Below are 16,287 nucleotides of genomic sequence, written 5' to 3' on the forward strand. Positions count from 1 at the left end.
GCTTGAGATGCCTTACCACTACTATTCGTGAAACGGACAAGAGGAGAGAAAGAAAGAAAAGAGGGAAACCATCCTAACGGTCAGAATATTTTGGGGGAAGGAGGGATCTGTTAACCTCTGTTTAATAGATATCTGATGCTCAGGGGCTCCTTACTTTGTAGGATTCAGGGAGAGCACCCTTCCCTTTCCCAGTGGCTTGGAGTGGGGTAGGTGGGAGGAAGATAGTAAAGATCAAAGCAGACTGTGAAGAACTTCAAAAAGAGCTCACAAAACTAAGTGATTGGGCGACAAAATTTCAAATGAAATGTAATGTGGATAAATGTAACGTAATGCACATTGGAAAAAATAACCCCAACTATCCCTGCAATATGATGGGGCCTAATTTAGCTACAACTAATCAGGAGAAAGATCTTGGAGTCATCGTGGATAGTTCTCTGAAGACATCGATGCAGTGTGCAGCGGAAGTGAAAAAAGCAAACGGGATGTTAGGAATCGTTAAAAAAGGGATAGAGAATAAGACTGAGAATATCTTATTGCCCTTATATAAATCCATGGTACACCCACATCTTGAGTACTGCATACAGATATGGTCCCCTCATCTCGTATACTGGCATTAGAAAAGGGCAACTAAAATGATTATGGGTTTGGAATGGGTCCCATAAGAGGTGAGATTAAAGAGGCTAGGACTTTTCAGCTTGGAAAAGAGGAGACTAAGGGGTGATATGCTAGAGGTATATAAAATCATGAGTGGTGTGGAGAAAGTGACTAAGGAAAAGTTATTTACTTGTTCCCATAATATAAGAACTAGGGGCCACCAAATGAAATTAATGGGTAGCAGGTTTAAAACAAATAAAAGGAACTTCTTAACTCAGTGCACAGTCAACCTGTGGAACTCCTTGCCTGAGGAGGTTGTGAAGGCTAGGACTATAACAGCGTTTAAAAGAGAACTGGATAAATTCAGGAGGGTTAAGTCCATTAATGGCTATTAGCCAGGATGGGTAAGGAATGGTGTCCCTCGCCTCTGTTTTGTGAGAGGATGGAGATGGATGGCAGGAGAGAGATCACTTGATCATTACCTGTTAGGTTCACTCCCTCTGGGGCATCTGGCATTGGCCACTGTTGGTAGACAGGATTCTGGGCTGGATGAACCTTTGGTCTGACCCAGTATGGCCATTCTTATATTCTTGTATTATATAAAATTAATTATTTATTAACTAGGCATTGGTCTGTGACAGTTGGAACTAGCCAGAAATTGATATGGAAGGTGACAAGTAGGCTTAGTTTTGCTAAATGTTGAATAATTTCCAAGCCCCATGTAAGTGGTTGGGTGTTCGTGTAAAGTGGGGAGCAGAGATGGAGAGAGAGAAAGTGTGTGTGTGTGTAAAATTTCTTTGGGGAGGCAGCTGTGAAGAAAGAGAACATAACATGGGAAGTGAAAGAAAGGTTTGAGGACCGAGAAAAGAAGGAAAAGAGGAAACAGACTGTTTCTGCTCACAAAGCAAAGACAGCTTGTGAAAAGGCACCCTTAATAGATCATGGAAAGAAAATGATTTGAAGTCAAGAGGAGGGAAGACCAGACAAAAACAAGAGAATGTAGTAAATAGGGCGTCTGAGTAGGATTCAGTGGAAATATTTGAGTGTCACACACTGTCAATTGGTTTTTGTGGTGTTTTCACCAACTATAAAACTAGTCAAAATACTATTTGGGGAACATAGTCATCAAATTTAACCAGTGTTAGTGGAATATCTTTTCAGTAAGTTTTCTTTTGCTGTTCAGCCAGCTCTACTTGTAAGTTACTTTTTTAAAACTAATCAGATGGATTGACAATTTTAAAATTAAATACAGTGTATAACAGTATGCAACAGCTTCCCATTAATGCCAGCGGGCATGGCTTTGACTGCAGAGGTATCTTCAGATTTGGCTACAAAGGCTGCCCTTGGGCTTGTAGACTTGGGGAAATTTTTGAAACTCTGAACATAAACATATGGTACATTATTTTTTTCAGGCAGGTTGACGTATGTTCCAACTTTGGCACTTTCATCCACCTCAAAGCATGGACCTGGAGGTAATTCTGAAAGGTGACCTTAGGGTGACCTTTCAGTACCCCTGGCATGCATAAAGAATGATGCTGTGCCTGTTAGCAAGTGCTATATTTTCCTGGCATATAGCCCCGGTACCACTACTGTTTCTTTAGGTGTGTAGGAAGAGTTAATCTTTGTTACCTTGTAGAGCATGTACATAGGTAACTTAATTTGGGGGGATGGGGAGTTAACTCTCCCCTCCCACATTGAGTGTGAGGTATAGGCAATTGAGGGTGGTGAATTGTTGGGAAGCAATACCCGGAGGCTGCTTTGGAAAGTTGAGGCACAGTTATCACATGGGAGCAGGGATGGGGGGGGGCATGTCATAAAGGGCTTTTGAGTTGATGGGAGCATAGCTGGCTCAGGGAGTTAAAGCTCTGCTCCCTGAATCAGCAAGGGATCATCAGTACAGAGCTACTAAGATACTCCTAAAGTGGAGCTCCAGAGGGGCCTGGCTCCCTTAAGGATATTAAAGGGCTGAGTTCACTGCTACAGAATGGCTCCTGCTGTAGTGAAGGTTCTTTGTTACATTCCTTTCCTTGTTGACGTCACCAAGAAACTGTGTAATTGTTTTTTAAATTGTAACTTTTTAAATGCTGTCCTTGCCCTTGGAAATTCCCAGAAGAGTCAATGCTGAGAATGATTTTATGTATTTGTCTTTTTTTTGACAAATAGAGACGCAGTCTTCAAAAACTTTAAAATGAAGCTAACTTGAAGGTCTTGAAAATAAAGTACCTACTGAACTTTCATAAGACTTGGACAAATGATAATTGCCAAGACTTATCCCTTAAATTAATAGAGCTACCTGCAAAGGTGTTTGAAATAGTGTTGTAATGAGGTCCTGGTTTCAGCTTTAACTATGGAGAGGTTTCTACTTCTCCATAATTCTTATTTAATAAACTTACAGCAATGACAGCTACCAGTTTTTTTTCCTTTTCAACATTTTGATATTTTCTTAGTGAGAGGATTACTTAAGTAAAAGAAGGTTATCCTCTTTCAAAAACTTACACAGAACAAATTATTAGATAAAGTGCTAGAAAATGCATAGGAAAGGAACTGTGTTGCATTGTTGAGGGAATGACTGTGGTTGGTGGTTGTCCCCACGATTCTTAAACTTCCTGAGCTGTACCTTTTCTTAAAATCTTTATCAAGCAACCAAACCCCTTATCGCTCAGTCTTTCTTGACAGATCTGTAAATACAAGTACCATACTCAAGCACCCTGGGAATGAGAGAGAATATGTAAGTAAGTTATTAGGGGCCCCAAGAATCTGTCCTGGTACACCAATTTATTCAGGGGAGGCTTGTATCGTGTAATAGCTGTCTGTAGCTTTTGAGAGAATTTATATATGTCCCATAACATGGAACCAAAAAAAGTCAGAGAACCTGAACATATTACCCTCTTGGTATGCCTTTGTCTCTGAATTCATGTTCAAATAGCTTTTAAAAAATATTTGAAGCACTGACATCAGTGAAATTAAGCGCAAAAAAAAATAATTAAAAAATCAAGAATTTCCTGTAGGTATTGTCCTAGTCGAGGAGACCCTTATCTGAATAATATAGAAGTAGGACTTTTGTTGTACCATATTAACATTGTAGCCTAGCATGCCTAAAATGATAAATTTGGCAAATATTACTATTGGCTAATAATACTGTGTAACCATTTTGTTACTTTTTTTTTAATTTTAGCTCATTGGGGATTTATTCCAATCAAAGATTTCATATTTCTGATTCAGAGGTTACAAATGACGACAAATGTTGTCTCTTAAAGGCATTTTTTTGTGGAATGTTAAAATAACTGCGTCAGTTAAGTTCTGGTGCATAGTAGCCATCTGGTGGTGCTTGAAAGTATGTGCAACTGCTTAGATGATAGGTACCCTGATTTGATAGATTACTGAATGTAATTACTTACCCCTGAAAATACACTTTTAAAGTTTTTATTGTTTATTAAGTTGCATGGTAATCATACTCTTGGCATCTTCTTGGTCAGCGCTCCTTTCTTTTGCTACCTAAGTGAAAACAAAGCTGAGTTTAGTTGGATCACCATTTAAACACCCATCTCTCAAGTGCCTATTGTGGACTATGTAATTGTTTTATAACATGCTTTTCCTTTGTAACCAACTTAAGTCATGGGAAATTTCCTTCACAAAAGAGATTTAAAATTTCATTGTAGTTTGTTTTAGAAATTTACATATTTATACTGTAGGAATCATTAATGAGTTTCCTTTCCTTTTTTCTTATGCTTTAGGAGCTTGTTCGAAAAGGGATACCCCATCATTTTAGAGCAATAGTTTGGCAGCTTTTATGCACTGCTCAAAGCATGCCAATAAAGGATCAGTATTCAGAGCTTTTGAAAATGACTTCTCCTTGTGAAAAACTGATAAGAAGGGACATTGCTAGAACATATCCTGAACATGATTTTTTTAAAGAAAAAGACAGTCTTGGGCAGGAGGTTTTATTTAATGTTATGAAGGTAAGTTAATTATGGTTTTTTTTGAATATACAATATTGGAAAACAGATGGAGGCTTGAAAAATAACATACCCATGTTGCATCCTCTTTAAGAGCCTCTAGTCTTTGGCAATAAAACTTTCAAGGCTGTAACTTAGTATAAAAATTGTTTTACCTCTTGATAGCACAGTTTCAAAGATGGTTTGCAGATATTTGTGTGTTTAGCTATAGGAATAACTTCACTTTATCAGTAGTAGAAAACATTTACTTGATTATCTTAGATTAGGATAAAATCAATACTAAATACTAACAGCATAATGGAAATAGCTTGTGCAGTAAAGCAAAACAAACACACATTGTGACAGTTGACTAAAACAAGAACTTGAAAATTAGAAGTGCCATTCAATCTTCAGACCCCCTGCTGAGTCTAGGTGGTGTTTCCTTCACTTTGTGCTACACCCAGACTGATTTGAGATTGCTACAGTGCTGAAGAACAAGACAACTTCTAACTTCACAGTAATATTATCCAGAATTTCTTTGCATTTATTAGCTGACTTAACTATTTTGGGGCTTAATTTAGGAAAAAAGATTTTCCAGGCCCCACAGTTTCTTGAAATCCTTATTCCGCAGAAAAATTGGCCTGCTGCCAAATCCCATAACCCTATAAACCTCAGCTACTCTAAATAAAAGCTAAGGAGCCAACTGAAAACTCATTAAAATTGTGTCTACCTCTTAACTGATCATTGTATATTTCCCTTTGACAGTACTTGCTGCTTGAAACAGGCTTTTTTTGTTTTTATTGCTAAGCAAGAACATCTGAGAACACACACTTAAGCCTTGGGAACATGGGTTACTTTTAAATCTTGATTTTACTTGTTTTGAAGAAAATATCTTTCAGCAGCTTCATCATCCTTTGCATAGTAGTTATGGTCTGAAAAGTAGAAACGTTCAGTGTTTCAAGGTCTCTACAATATGAGCAGCATAACATGGAAGTGTTCTTATAGTTCTGTTAGAAACTGTCATGTTTGGAATGAATATATTGCTGTCGTCCAAAATTTAGTGTCTGTTAGAGCAAACCAGGTCTGCGTAAAAAAACCAAACCAAAACACTACTCCATAGCATTTGCTCCTTGATGAAATCCACCACCCCCCATAGCTGTGCTGCAGACAGGAGCTACTCCCTCTGTAGGCCAGGCTATGTCACGACAGCTGCGGGAATTGGGGGTGATGGGTTGGGAGAGAAGTGGTGATAGTGTTGTGAAGCCTGTTGCCCAGTATCTTCCTAAAATTCACATATTCCTCTGGTTGAAGACTGCATGTATCCCTTCCAAAAGGGGGTGACAAATAACATGAAATGCTTCTGCTCTATGCTGGCCTAGGGAACATGGAATTGAGCTCAGTCCTCTGAAGCATCATGCTACCACTAGATCATTTGACCTCTAAATAGAAATTCTGTAATCTATTAGGAATTCAGAGAAGGAAGGGTACTCTGAAGGCCAGATTTGTTGAAATGTCTGTAAGTGCTGTGATCCCGTTAATGCTGCTCCCTTGCTATTGTGATCTGTTTCAGGCAAACTAGGGAGAGGAAATCATTCCAGCCATCTGTCTCAACTAGTGGAGTTAAAGGAAAAATAATTAATGTAAACTGGTCTTGAACAGAGCAATCAACAAGGAAATAGCGTGGCAAACATGAAGCTTTGGTCCTTCAACTTCACAAGTAGAATGTCTTCATTTAGGAGACTTTGAAACTGCTTAGTGGAGGACCTTTTTCCCTAACCCACTTGAGGACACAAAACTAATGGCTGAATAAAGGCACAGTTTTGAGTGGCTGTTTCCATATACAATCCATAACTTTACAAATATAGATCTGTGGCTGACATAGGAGTCAGTCAAGCTACACTGAGAACATTAAGGACTTGCTGCTATCTTGAAGTTTAAAAGCCTTTACAGTTTGCATTTAGAAATGCTTATTTGAATATGGCCAATGTTCAAAATATTCATTCCAAAATGAAAATCTTTCAAACCTTTAATCTGCCCTTGGGAGCTTGCTCTTTAGACGCTGATCCAAAATAGCTTCAGTTGTCAGATGACTGCTCCAACAGGAAGGACCATGTCTGTTTTATTTCAAAGGTTAACCGCTCAAGTATTGTGTTCAGTTTAAGCACAAGTCACTTTTCTTGGCATTTTAAGCTTCTGCCTACTGAAAGGATTGGATAAAAGTTGACCCACCTTTAGCAGCTAGAAACAAAAGCAGAAAAACAGCAACCAGTATGAAAATAAGTGTTTTAATTGTTGCTTTTCAAAATCTTAAAGATTTTTATCTTCTAGGCTTATTCTTTAGTGGATCGTGAGGTTGGATACTGTCAAGGAAGTGCTTTTATAGTTGGGCTGCTGCTTATGCAGGTAAACAGAGTATTATGTCAAATGTATAGAACCTCTACTGTTTTTTACTAGAATGCAGAACGCAGCATAGTACCATGTGATGGGATTCTTTTTTCTGTATATTTAGTTTTCCATAATTTCTTTCACAGTGGACTGCCAGATACTTCACTAGTCAAGAACATTTTAAAGTTATTTTACAGAGTCAGATTAGTTTTTTGCTCTCTCTGCTTCTGTCCTTCCCAAGAAGCACCTTGAATAAAGAGTGACCTTTCTCAATGGAGGGGGAACACTTGTTTCTCAAACTTTTTTCAAAAGTTACTTCAGAGTTCCCCTAGCTCTTACTCATTTCAACTTCAGTGGCCTTGATTGCTGAGTGACCACAAAGTTTCATTTGAATTAATAATGTGCCAAACTTCAGAGCTGTCTGTCGCACTTTGAGACTTAGTGCTCAACATTAGAATAGGCTTCATAAATTCCAAGGCCAGAAGGGACCCTTGTGAGTACCTAGTCTGACCTCCTGTATTAGTCCTAGACCATCTCCAAAATAATTCCTAGAGCATATATTTTAGAAAAACTTCATCTTTATTTAAAATAATCAGTGATGGACAAACCAATGTAATCCTTGGTAAATTGTTCCAATAGTTAATTACTCAGTGTTTAAAAATTTATGCCTTATTTCCAGTCAGAATTTGTCTACTTCAACTTCGAGCCGTTGGATCGTATTTATCTTCCTCTACTGAATTGAGGAGCCTATGTAGATTCCCTATGTAGATTCTCGTAGATTCATGCTGTCAGAAAAGGGACATGCATTTACTTTGAATAACTACAGCATGAATCCTAAATTAGCCAGCGTACTTCTGTGTAAACCATAAGTGGTTATAAGTCCCTTGAAAATAAAAAAAAAAAATTAACATGTCTTGGCTTGTGTCCATAAATTTTCATTGTGCCTTTGTCTAATATAGATGCCAGAAGAGGAAGCATTTTGTGTGTTTGTCAAATTAATGCAAGATTATAGACTTCGAGAACTCTTTAAACCAAGTATGGCTGAGCTGGGCCTTTGTATGTACCAGTTTGAATACATGATACAGGTAACTGTAAAAGCTGTTAAATGTATAGTATCTTATATAGTTATTATTTAGCCTACTTCTGTTGTATACTTATACTAGAAAATATTTTTTCCCCCCAGATATTGGGCAAAACATTTGCTTATAAGCAGTGGTTAAAGCAGATTAAAACTGCAAGAGGAACGCCTACTGCATGAGCCAAGGAGGAGGGGGAGAGGGAGAGCTACTTCCCCCCCCCCCCCCCAAGGAGTTATTAATTTGTAGGGCCGTAAGAATGGCCATACCAGATCAGACTAGTCCATTTGCTCACGTAGTCTGACAATGGGTAGTGCCAGTGCTTCAGAGGAAGATTCAAGAAATTCCATAAGATACCAATGTAATATGCCTGCTATCTGCTTCTTAACCCCAGTCATGCAGTGGTTGGCTTGTATAAATCTGCATGTTAGAGTACCCCTTATTTTTAATCTTCTCTAATGTAACTGTATGTAATCTGTATAAATGCCTAAACCTTTTTTGTAGCTTCAAACTCTTGGCCTTGCATTCTTCATTGAATGTCAGTGATTTTTTTCCCCATTAACTGAAACTGTAAGAGGTGGCATTAGCTCTTGTTTAATATGTACTTTCTGATCCTCTCTCCCAGGAGCAACTACCAGAACTTTATGTGCACTTTCAGTCTCAGAGTTTCCATACTTCTATGTATGCTTCATCATGGTTTTTAACTATCTTTCTTACAACTTTTCCACTACCAATTGCAACAAGAATATTTGATATCTTTATGTCTGAGGTAAGCAAATATCTATAATACGTTCACCACCCCAACAAGAGCTACTAAATGCTATCAGTTAGGTAGTTGTATAAATTCTACTTTTCTGGGGGGGTTTTGCATGTAGATTTGAAAGTAAGCATGTTTTTAATCTCATTGTTTTGTTAGGGAACCAGTCTTTCTCTGTATATATTTTTGTGAAGAAAAGGCTAATCTATTCTGGATGAGCTTATATCAGAGTCAGAAGTGTTTAAAGGGGGGAAAAAGCAACGAAATGCTGACCACATCTGACACATGCTGTGGATGAAATGGGCAGCACTAGTTTGTAGTAGACAGGTGTTCATCTCACAGCTAGAACATCAGACTCTTTCAGTAAAGGAATGGAGTTCAACGGGCAGAAATGCTGCATTCTGGTCAGAGTTGAGAGAGCTTGAGGAGGATATAGAGGAGGTAGAGGACGTATTGGAAGGCAGCAGCTGCCTGTGGATAAATTAGTTGTTCTGCAGGGCTGTCAATCTGGCACTTTTCACAAATTAAAAATGAAAACATTACGCTTCGTAGGCTTCAGTTTGTAACATTTTTTGCATTAAATGCTGCTTTTCCAAATTCACAACTTTTAGAGTCATTAGGTGCCACTGCACATCTTATCATCCTACATAAGAGTGTTTTCAATACTGTAAACGTGTCACATTCCTTTGTAGCGACAAAGGACTGCTTAAATAGCTACTTGAATTATTTCAGAAATGGTATAATACAACTAACATTTGTTTCCTGAGAGGTGCACTGTTTTTACCAAATAGTTCATATAAGACTTTAATAAAGGTTGCACCTGTATAGTACCCTTTATGTGAGTGGGCCTACTTCACCAGCCACTGGAAGGGTGTCACTTCTGAGGTGTGTGTTTTAGCTTTTTGGCAGTGTTTAATCCTCACTGCATAAATTTAGGGTGAGGTGAAGAGTGCAAGACCAACTGTAACTTAAATGGGATCTTAGGAAGGCATATTGTCATGACTTACTCTGGGATTTGGCCAGGATGCTGGGCCAGCTCCCTGTCCCACTATGTAAGCTGGTTATTGTTCTATATGGTTGACAATGCCTTAAGGAATCGTTGGCATTTATTTATTTATTTTTTTAAAACTTCTGTTTCCAGGGTTTAGAAATAGTATTTCGAGTAGGTTTAGCAGTTCTTCAGATGAACCAGGCTGAATTAATGCAACTTGACATGGAAGGGATGTTACAGGTAAATTTAAATGTACAATCAAGTATTAAATGCAAGCTCATTTGAAAGCCATGAATATATGTATTTGCCAGTACTAATTGCTTGTATTCTCTGAATTGCTTTTTAGCACTTTCAAAAGGTCATTCCACATCAGTTTGACAGTGGCCCAGACAAACTAATCCAAGCATCTTACCAAGTCAAATACAATGCGAAAAAGATGAAAAAGTAGGTGCTGCATTCTGAGACAATGCTATGCTGTTGCCATGCATGTCTCTTGCTTTGTGAATCCATAGAAATGTTCGTGCTTTTTCCCGGTTCAGTGGTTCCAGTGTTTTATGCTCTAAATAAGTTCGTTCCAGCACATAACATGAACCAAGTTTTATCAGCGTAGTAATTCTTCTAAAACTAGTAATCACTACTTCTTGTTGATGACTGTAACTAAAATGATGATGATGTCTCAGAGGAAAAATAAGCGATCTAAAATACTTCTTGAAAAGCTGCAGGATTCTCATAAATTACACCAACTTTTGTAAACGGCACACATAAACTAAAATATAAAAACCAGTTTGAAAAATATTAGTCTTGGATTCAGACTTATGACTTAGATTTTCTAGAGGTGAAGAGTCCATTCACACAACAATGAGGATTGCTTGTATGGTCAAGATGAGTGCTGTTTGTAATCTGAACAGATGTAACTTTTTACTGCTGGTTAAGAGCTCAGTACTACTGTCATGGTTACAAGGCTAGCTTCACCTCTGTCCCCTTTCTGATCTTTGAGTGCACTCCTTCAGGTCTTGAATATCATGCCTTTACCTATCTTGAAGTAGAATTGTGCATTTGTCCCATTCTGAGGCTGGGCCCTGTGTCCACATTTCTTACTCTGCAAGGCCAACTGAGTTTGCGCACCCGTGGTTCTTCCCTTCTGGGGAATCACTGGTGGTTAGTGGTGTATAGTGATCAGATGGCCTTCTTAAAAACCAAAGTATTGTTTATTTTGCAGTAGGAGCAAAGGCATTTAGAGGGTATTTTAAAACAGTCTGCGCTCATGTGTCTTAAAGTCCTATCATCCCTTTATGGTAAGATAGGCATGCCTGACTTCTTCAGACATCCTCAGGAGGGTGTTGTGTCTCAGTTTGGTGCCCCCAAAACCTGCCAGAGTTCCTTTGTCCTTCTGCATTCATGAGCCTTTTCCTCTCATGATCCAACCATTTTTGTAGATTGGCTGGAGAGGAGGCAAAATAATTAAAGCCAGTAGTTCTGGCATTGTCCCTTAGCCATCTTTTCTATTGAGGTAACTCAATATATTTATACAATCAACCTCCCAATAACCAGACCAGCATACAGGATTAATAAATTATAGGGCAGCTCAGAATCCATCGACTACAAAAATACAAATGAGTTATAATTTAAAAAAAGGTCAAATTTCTGTACAACACAAGATCATGAAAACAGTTCAGTGGTCAGTTTCCTGGGGTATTAAGTAGGCTTGAGCTCTTTAGGGGACATACCCAAAGCCCATTTAAATCAATGAGTCTATCCATTGAATTCAGTGGGTTTTGGATTGGGCACAGATACTTAGGTGTTTTCATTTACTTGGGGATGCCCTATAATTTTTTTCATATAGTTTACTATAAGGGAAAAAGTACAGGTAACTCTCAAGCAGTTATGTTAAACAAAGGAAATGTCAATCATTCTTAGGCATGTACATTTTTCTGCTGTTGCTTGTTGGGTGTATCCTTATACCAGGAAGTAAATCAATTGTAATATTTCTAATAGAGATTACCTTTTTTTTTAGGTTAGAAAAGGAATACACTACAATAAAAACTAAAGAAATGGAAGAACAAGTTGAAATTAAAGTAAGCATGAAGCAGCAGTGTAAATGTCTCTGAAGAGGAGTTGGCTTAGGGGTGGGATACTAGTCTGATCTGGGATATTGGCAATGGTGGATTTCATGAGCTACCAGAATGATAGTAGTTGTACTTGGGCTGTGGGTTTGAAGAGGACGTTCATAATGTACTCCATCCCTTCACTGGAGTTCTGATGGAAATAACACTATACAGAAAATCATGAACGAGAAAAGTATACAAATGATATGAAATGATGCCTTTTTCGGTAATTAAAGCATGGCTACAAATAAGTTTGTAACATGCTGATGTAGGTGTGGGTTTCCCACAGAGGGTCTTCTGAAAAAATAAATGTAAATGATAGGGAAGAAGCTTAACCCTCATTTTAAAAAATCCTGACATGTTTGAGCAATGTATCATCTGCTGGCAAGACATTGCATTTCTCGTGCATTGAGGCATGAGAACAAAAGCAAAATATTGACAATTTTTCATCCTTGAGTTTCTGGAATTAACATATATAACATTTTAAAAAAGAACCTTAAAGTTAAGTTCTGCTCTGAAAAGTCCTTGCAAATGTGGCACCTTATTACTAACTGACCAGCTTCGTGTGTATTCATTTATTGTATCTGCTTGCTTTAGTGACAAAAACAAGCTTTTGCTGTTTTTGTATTCTTAGCCTTATTGGCTGTACACTTTAAGCTAATTTCCCTTCATGGGTGTCAATATATTAATTTCTAATCATGGGTCATCACAAACCCTTATCTCATTTCCCACTAGTTTCTCTATCCAACTACAAAGCATACAGAATGTCACAAAGCATACAGAATCTATACATTGTTTCATAGCTTGTCACTAATTTAGCAACCTATAGTTGGTGAAGATGTTTTAAAAACATAAGATACTTTGCAATATTGTAATCTTCTGATGGTTGGATTTCAAAAGTAATGTGAACATCATTATGCAAAAAGAAAATCAAATCCTTAGTCTTGCCAAAATCAAATACTTAAATTCAGTTCATTAGGTGAACGTTAAAACCAATGACAAAATCAATTTTTTAAACTTCTCTTTAGTAGTGTTTCTGATGTCCTTCAACTGGACATAGGTTTGGGTTTGATCCATCTCCCCCAGCCACTAAAAGCTGTGTGAAAATGAGATCCACGTCTTTGGCTCTAAAAACAGCTCCTTCCAATATCCTGTTAGGGGAGAATCCCAGTGGTGATGGGAGATGTCATGGGGTATGTAACAAGTTTGCTCATCTGGGTTATGGTAGGATATTCAGGATTAAATATTGAAAGTGTTTCCGATTGCTTCAGGATCTTCATCTATTCTTAGTAATGTTAATTTATTTTAACATTTGTTAGGTAATACATCCTTTCTGTAATAGGACAAAAGGCTGAACGTGAATAAACAGTTCTGATATTTATAAAAAAGGGTATCTTTTAAAAAGTCATCACTTCTGTGGGAGGCATCCATCCTGCTGCTTCCAGCAAGACTCCTGTTGGGGGTTGGGGGGGGGGAAGGTGAAACTCCCATTTGTTGGTATTCTTTATTGCAGTAATCTATTGAATCCCTTCTTCCTGATGTCTGTATTGTATTCATTGCAGACTTCATTCTCACTACAGGCGCACATGCCACAGATGCTGGCTTTGCATTCAGTGTATAGGCAGACATGGTGCTGCTCCATTTCTAAAATTAACTACTTAATACTCTTAATCATTTGCACATACCAGTAAAACATATAAACAAAATAGCTGTTAGTTTGACAAAGCAGTAAGTCCAGCTGAGCTATCTAAAACCCAGATCTAAATCACAGCCAGGTTACTGGTTCATATGGGAAAACAAAAATACATACCAAGATATTTCCCTATCAGGGACTTATAACCGTTTGGGGTAGTAAATTAAAGGAGCAGCTGGTCTTGAGACTAAAGGACAGGACTGGAAGTTGGGAGATCTGGGTTCTAATTCCAGTTCTGTCAGACTCTTGCAGCCTTTGCTAGTCACTTCCCTTTTTGTGCCTGTTTATCTGAAAAAATGGGGTTTCTTGCCTTCTGCACATGGGTGTTATGTGGAAGTAATGTTCTGAAAACATTGAGACCTTTTGATAAAAAGCACTGTTGAAGTGCAAAGTTGTTATACGTTTTTGGCCTAAATTTTCAAAAGTTACTAGAGATTGAGAGTCTGTTTTTGGGCACACAACTTTAGATTCTTTATAGGACCCTGACTTTGAGAGCGTGGATGCTCAGCGTTTGAGTCACTCTATATCTAAACACTTCTGAAAATTTAGGCCTGCTTCCCCATTGGGCATGCCAGAAGTGATTTGGCAATGGTACATTAATTAAAATAATACAGTGAACAAACCTTTGGGATTCTCATATATAGTAACTATAATCTTTAGCACCACTATTAATGTGAAGATTGTTTACTTAGTTAGGCTAAACTTGACTTTATCCTGTGCAGTTTTGAACAAAAGGGTAAATACATGCTTAACTTGTATGCAATTAATTATCATGATTGTATGTGTAAGTGGCCATTGAAAGCCCCACATCTGCTTCACACGTGGTTGTGGCAACTGCATGAACAAACTATGCACTTGTGCATATGCAAACAAGTTTAGAAGAGCCCTTATAGGCCATTGTGTTAAACTGGTGAAATCCGCTCTACAGCTAAAGATGGCACTACCTGTAGTAGTTTTCTGGATGGGACCTACAAGAAATGTTCTCCCCCATTCCCCTACTCACTTTCTATCTAAGTCATGGGGCTGTTTTAACTTTTGGGAACAGGGAAAATATTTTTCAGGATACAACTAATTTTCTTGAATTCCAGCTAGCTAGTTTTCATCTGGCCTTGTCTGAATTGTATAATGTAACTTTATAAAGCTAATGTTGTTTACCATGGAAGCTTGAACAGCCTTCTCTCTAAAATGTTATGTAGGTGCGTCCTGTGACTTACAGCTTGTCTAATACTTTATTAGAATGCAAATTTGGTCTCAACTTTGCTATCTTTAACAAATCCAGTTTCCATGTTTTCTATGACTTGCTAATTCAGATGAAGCGGTGTGTGTGAAAGGGACATTTGTTACTGCTGCTTTCTCTACTCATTTATAATGTTTCATTTATAATGTGCTGAATAGTGTGGATTTATTTATTTTTATTTTTATTTAAAGAAATTAACTTGTTTGAGTTTCTGGTGTCACTTGATTATCTATCTCTTTAGTCCATATCCTCCCACATACACGCTTAAAACTGTCTTGCTTCTTTTACAGAGACTACGAACAGAAAACAGACTCTTAAAACAGCGCATTGAAACACTAGAAAAAGTGAGTACATGAGTGACTGGATTTAGCCTGCATCTTTACTACATAATTGCTACAAACTTGAATACATGACATGGGTACCTCATAACTGTAACTTGTTTATAAATTTTTGCGCACTATTCTGCAGTATTTGTTAACTCTACTTAGCTGAATAGCATGGCAATAATATAGTAATATGGATGCTGCTTACAAATGCAGTGTTCCTTAAAACTTGTATCTTAGGGCCATACTAAATGGTTAGAATTGCATATAATTTAAAAATCCCAACTTCATCTCCTGTGGAATTGCATTCCCTGCATCAGAAGGATCTCTGCAAAATACAGAAAGATTAGAGTACATGTAGTTTGGGAGGATCCTTAACTATCCAGAGTCCTAAGTTTCTAGCCACTGCAGGTGAGGGCTGAATGCAGAGCTCGCAAATGTTCACTGTGAGTTAGTAGAAAGAGGATAGAGATGAATGCAGGTTCCACCAGCCTCTATACTTCCAAAACCCTAATAGGCTGTTGCAGCGCTCCCAGTCTAATTCAGTCTGGGAAGCCCGTTGCCTGGTACTCTGGCCTCTTGCATGGATCTTTATTACACTACAAAATTGGGTCAGAGGCAGGAAAGACATGGGTGTGCTTTCAGATAGATCTAAACATCTTAGACTTCAACATTTGGACTTCAGTACAATTCTGTGGATTTCATTTTATTTTTTGAAAGCACATCACATTATAAAAGTAAACCGGTATTGATGTATTGTCAAAATACAGGCACTGCTCTTGGATAACCTCTTTGTCCATATCCTGAAATCATAATTCTGGTTATAAATTTAAGTGGTTTTTCTTTCTAACTTGCAATATTAAATTGTTCATTTCCCAGATTAAATCAGACACATGTAGAGTGCATAGCAGTTTTTGTACACTAGTAATTTCCTGGGGCTTTGCATGCTCCCCAGAGACACAATCCTTTCAACTGGTAAATTGAAATGACCGTTCCTTTAACAGGTGTTGTATCAAATTCTAATTTGTTATAGCAATAGAGAACATTTATTTATAGTGTGGTTTCTTGCAAGTTAGAGTGCAACATTCATGAAGCAAAAAATTGGGCAAGAAAATATTATTTAAAGAAAAGACTTTGGGAATGTTTCCGCTTTTAGTGTTGATAATATACGGGCAAAACTTACATGAAAAG

The 16,287-nt window shown here is 37.8% G+C and overlaps 1 protein-coding gene across 24 annotated transcripts in view; it reads left to right on the plus strand.

Annotated features, from left to right (window-relative positions):
* Positions 1 to 16,287, plus strand: part of EVI5 (ecotropic viral integration site 5) — a 144,375-nt gene that overhangs the window by 47,039 nt on the left and 81,049 nt on the right. For 20 of the 24 annotated variants that reach the window (XM_027821357.3, XM_043520931.1, XM_043520935.1 and 17 more), the window contains 8 exons: positions 4,329 to 4,553; positions 6,858 to 6,932; positions 7,874 to 7,999; positions 8,616 to 8,759; positions 9,889 to 9,978; positions 10,085 to 10,182; positions 11,753 to 11,813; positions 15,064 to 15,117. In XM_027821357.3, the coding sequence (XP_027677158.1) occupies positions 4,329 to 4,553; positions 6,858 to 6,932; positions 7,874 to 7,999; positions 8,616 to 8,759; positions 9,889 to 9,978; positions 10,085 to 10,182; positions 11,753 to 11,813; positions 15,064 to 15,117 (873 nt within the window). The remainder of the gene's footprint in view (positions 1 to 4,328; positions 4,554 to 6,857; positions 6,933 to 7,873; positions 8,000 to 8,615; positions 8,760 to 9,888; positions 9,979 to 10,084; positions 10,183 to 11,752; positions 11,814 to 15,063; positions 15,118 to 16,287) is intronic. The other 4 variants (XM_043520939.1, XM_043520936.1, XM_043520945.1 and 1 more) reach the window with 1 other exon arrangement.

The sequence above is a fragment of the Chelonia mydas genome, chromosome 8 (genome assembly GCF_015237465.2).
Source record: "Chelonia mydas isolate rCheMyd1 chromosome 8, rCheMyd1.pri.v2, whole genome shotgun sequence".
NCBI classification, from domain to species: Eukaryota; Metazoa; Chordata; order Testudines; family Cheloniidae; genus Chelonia; species Chelonia mydas.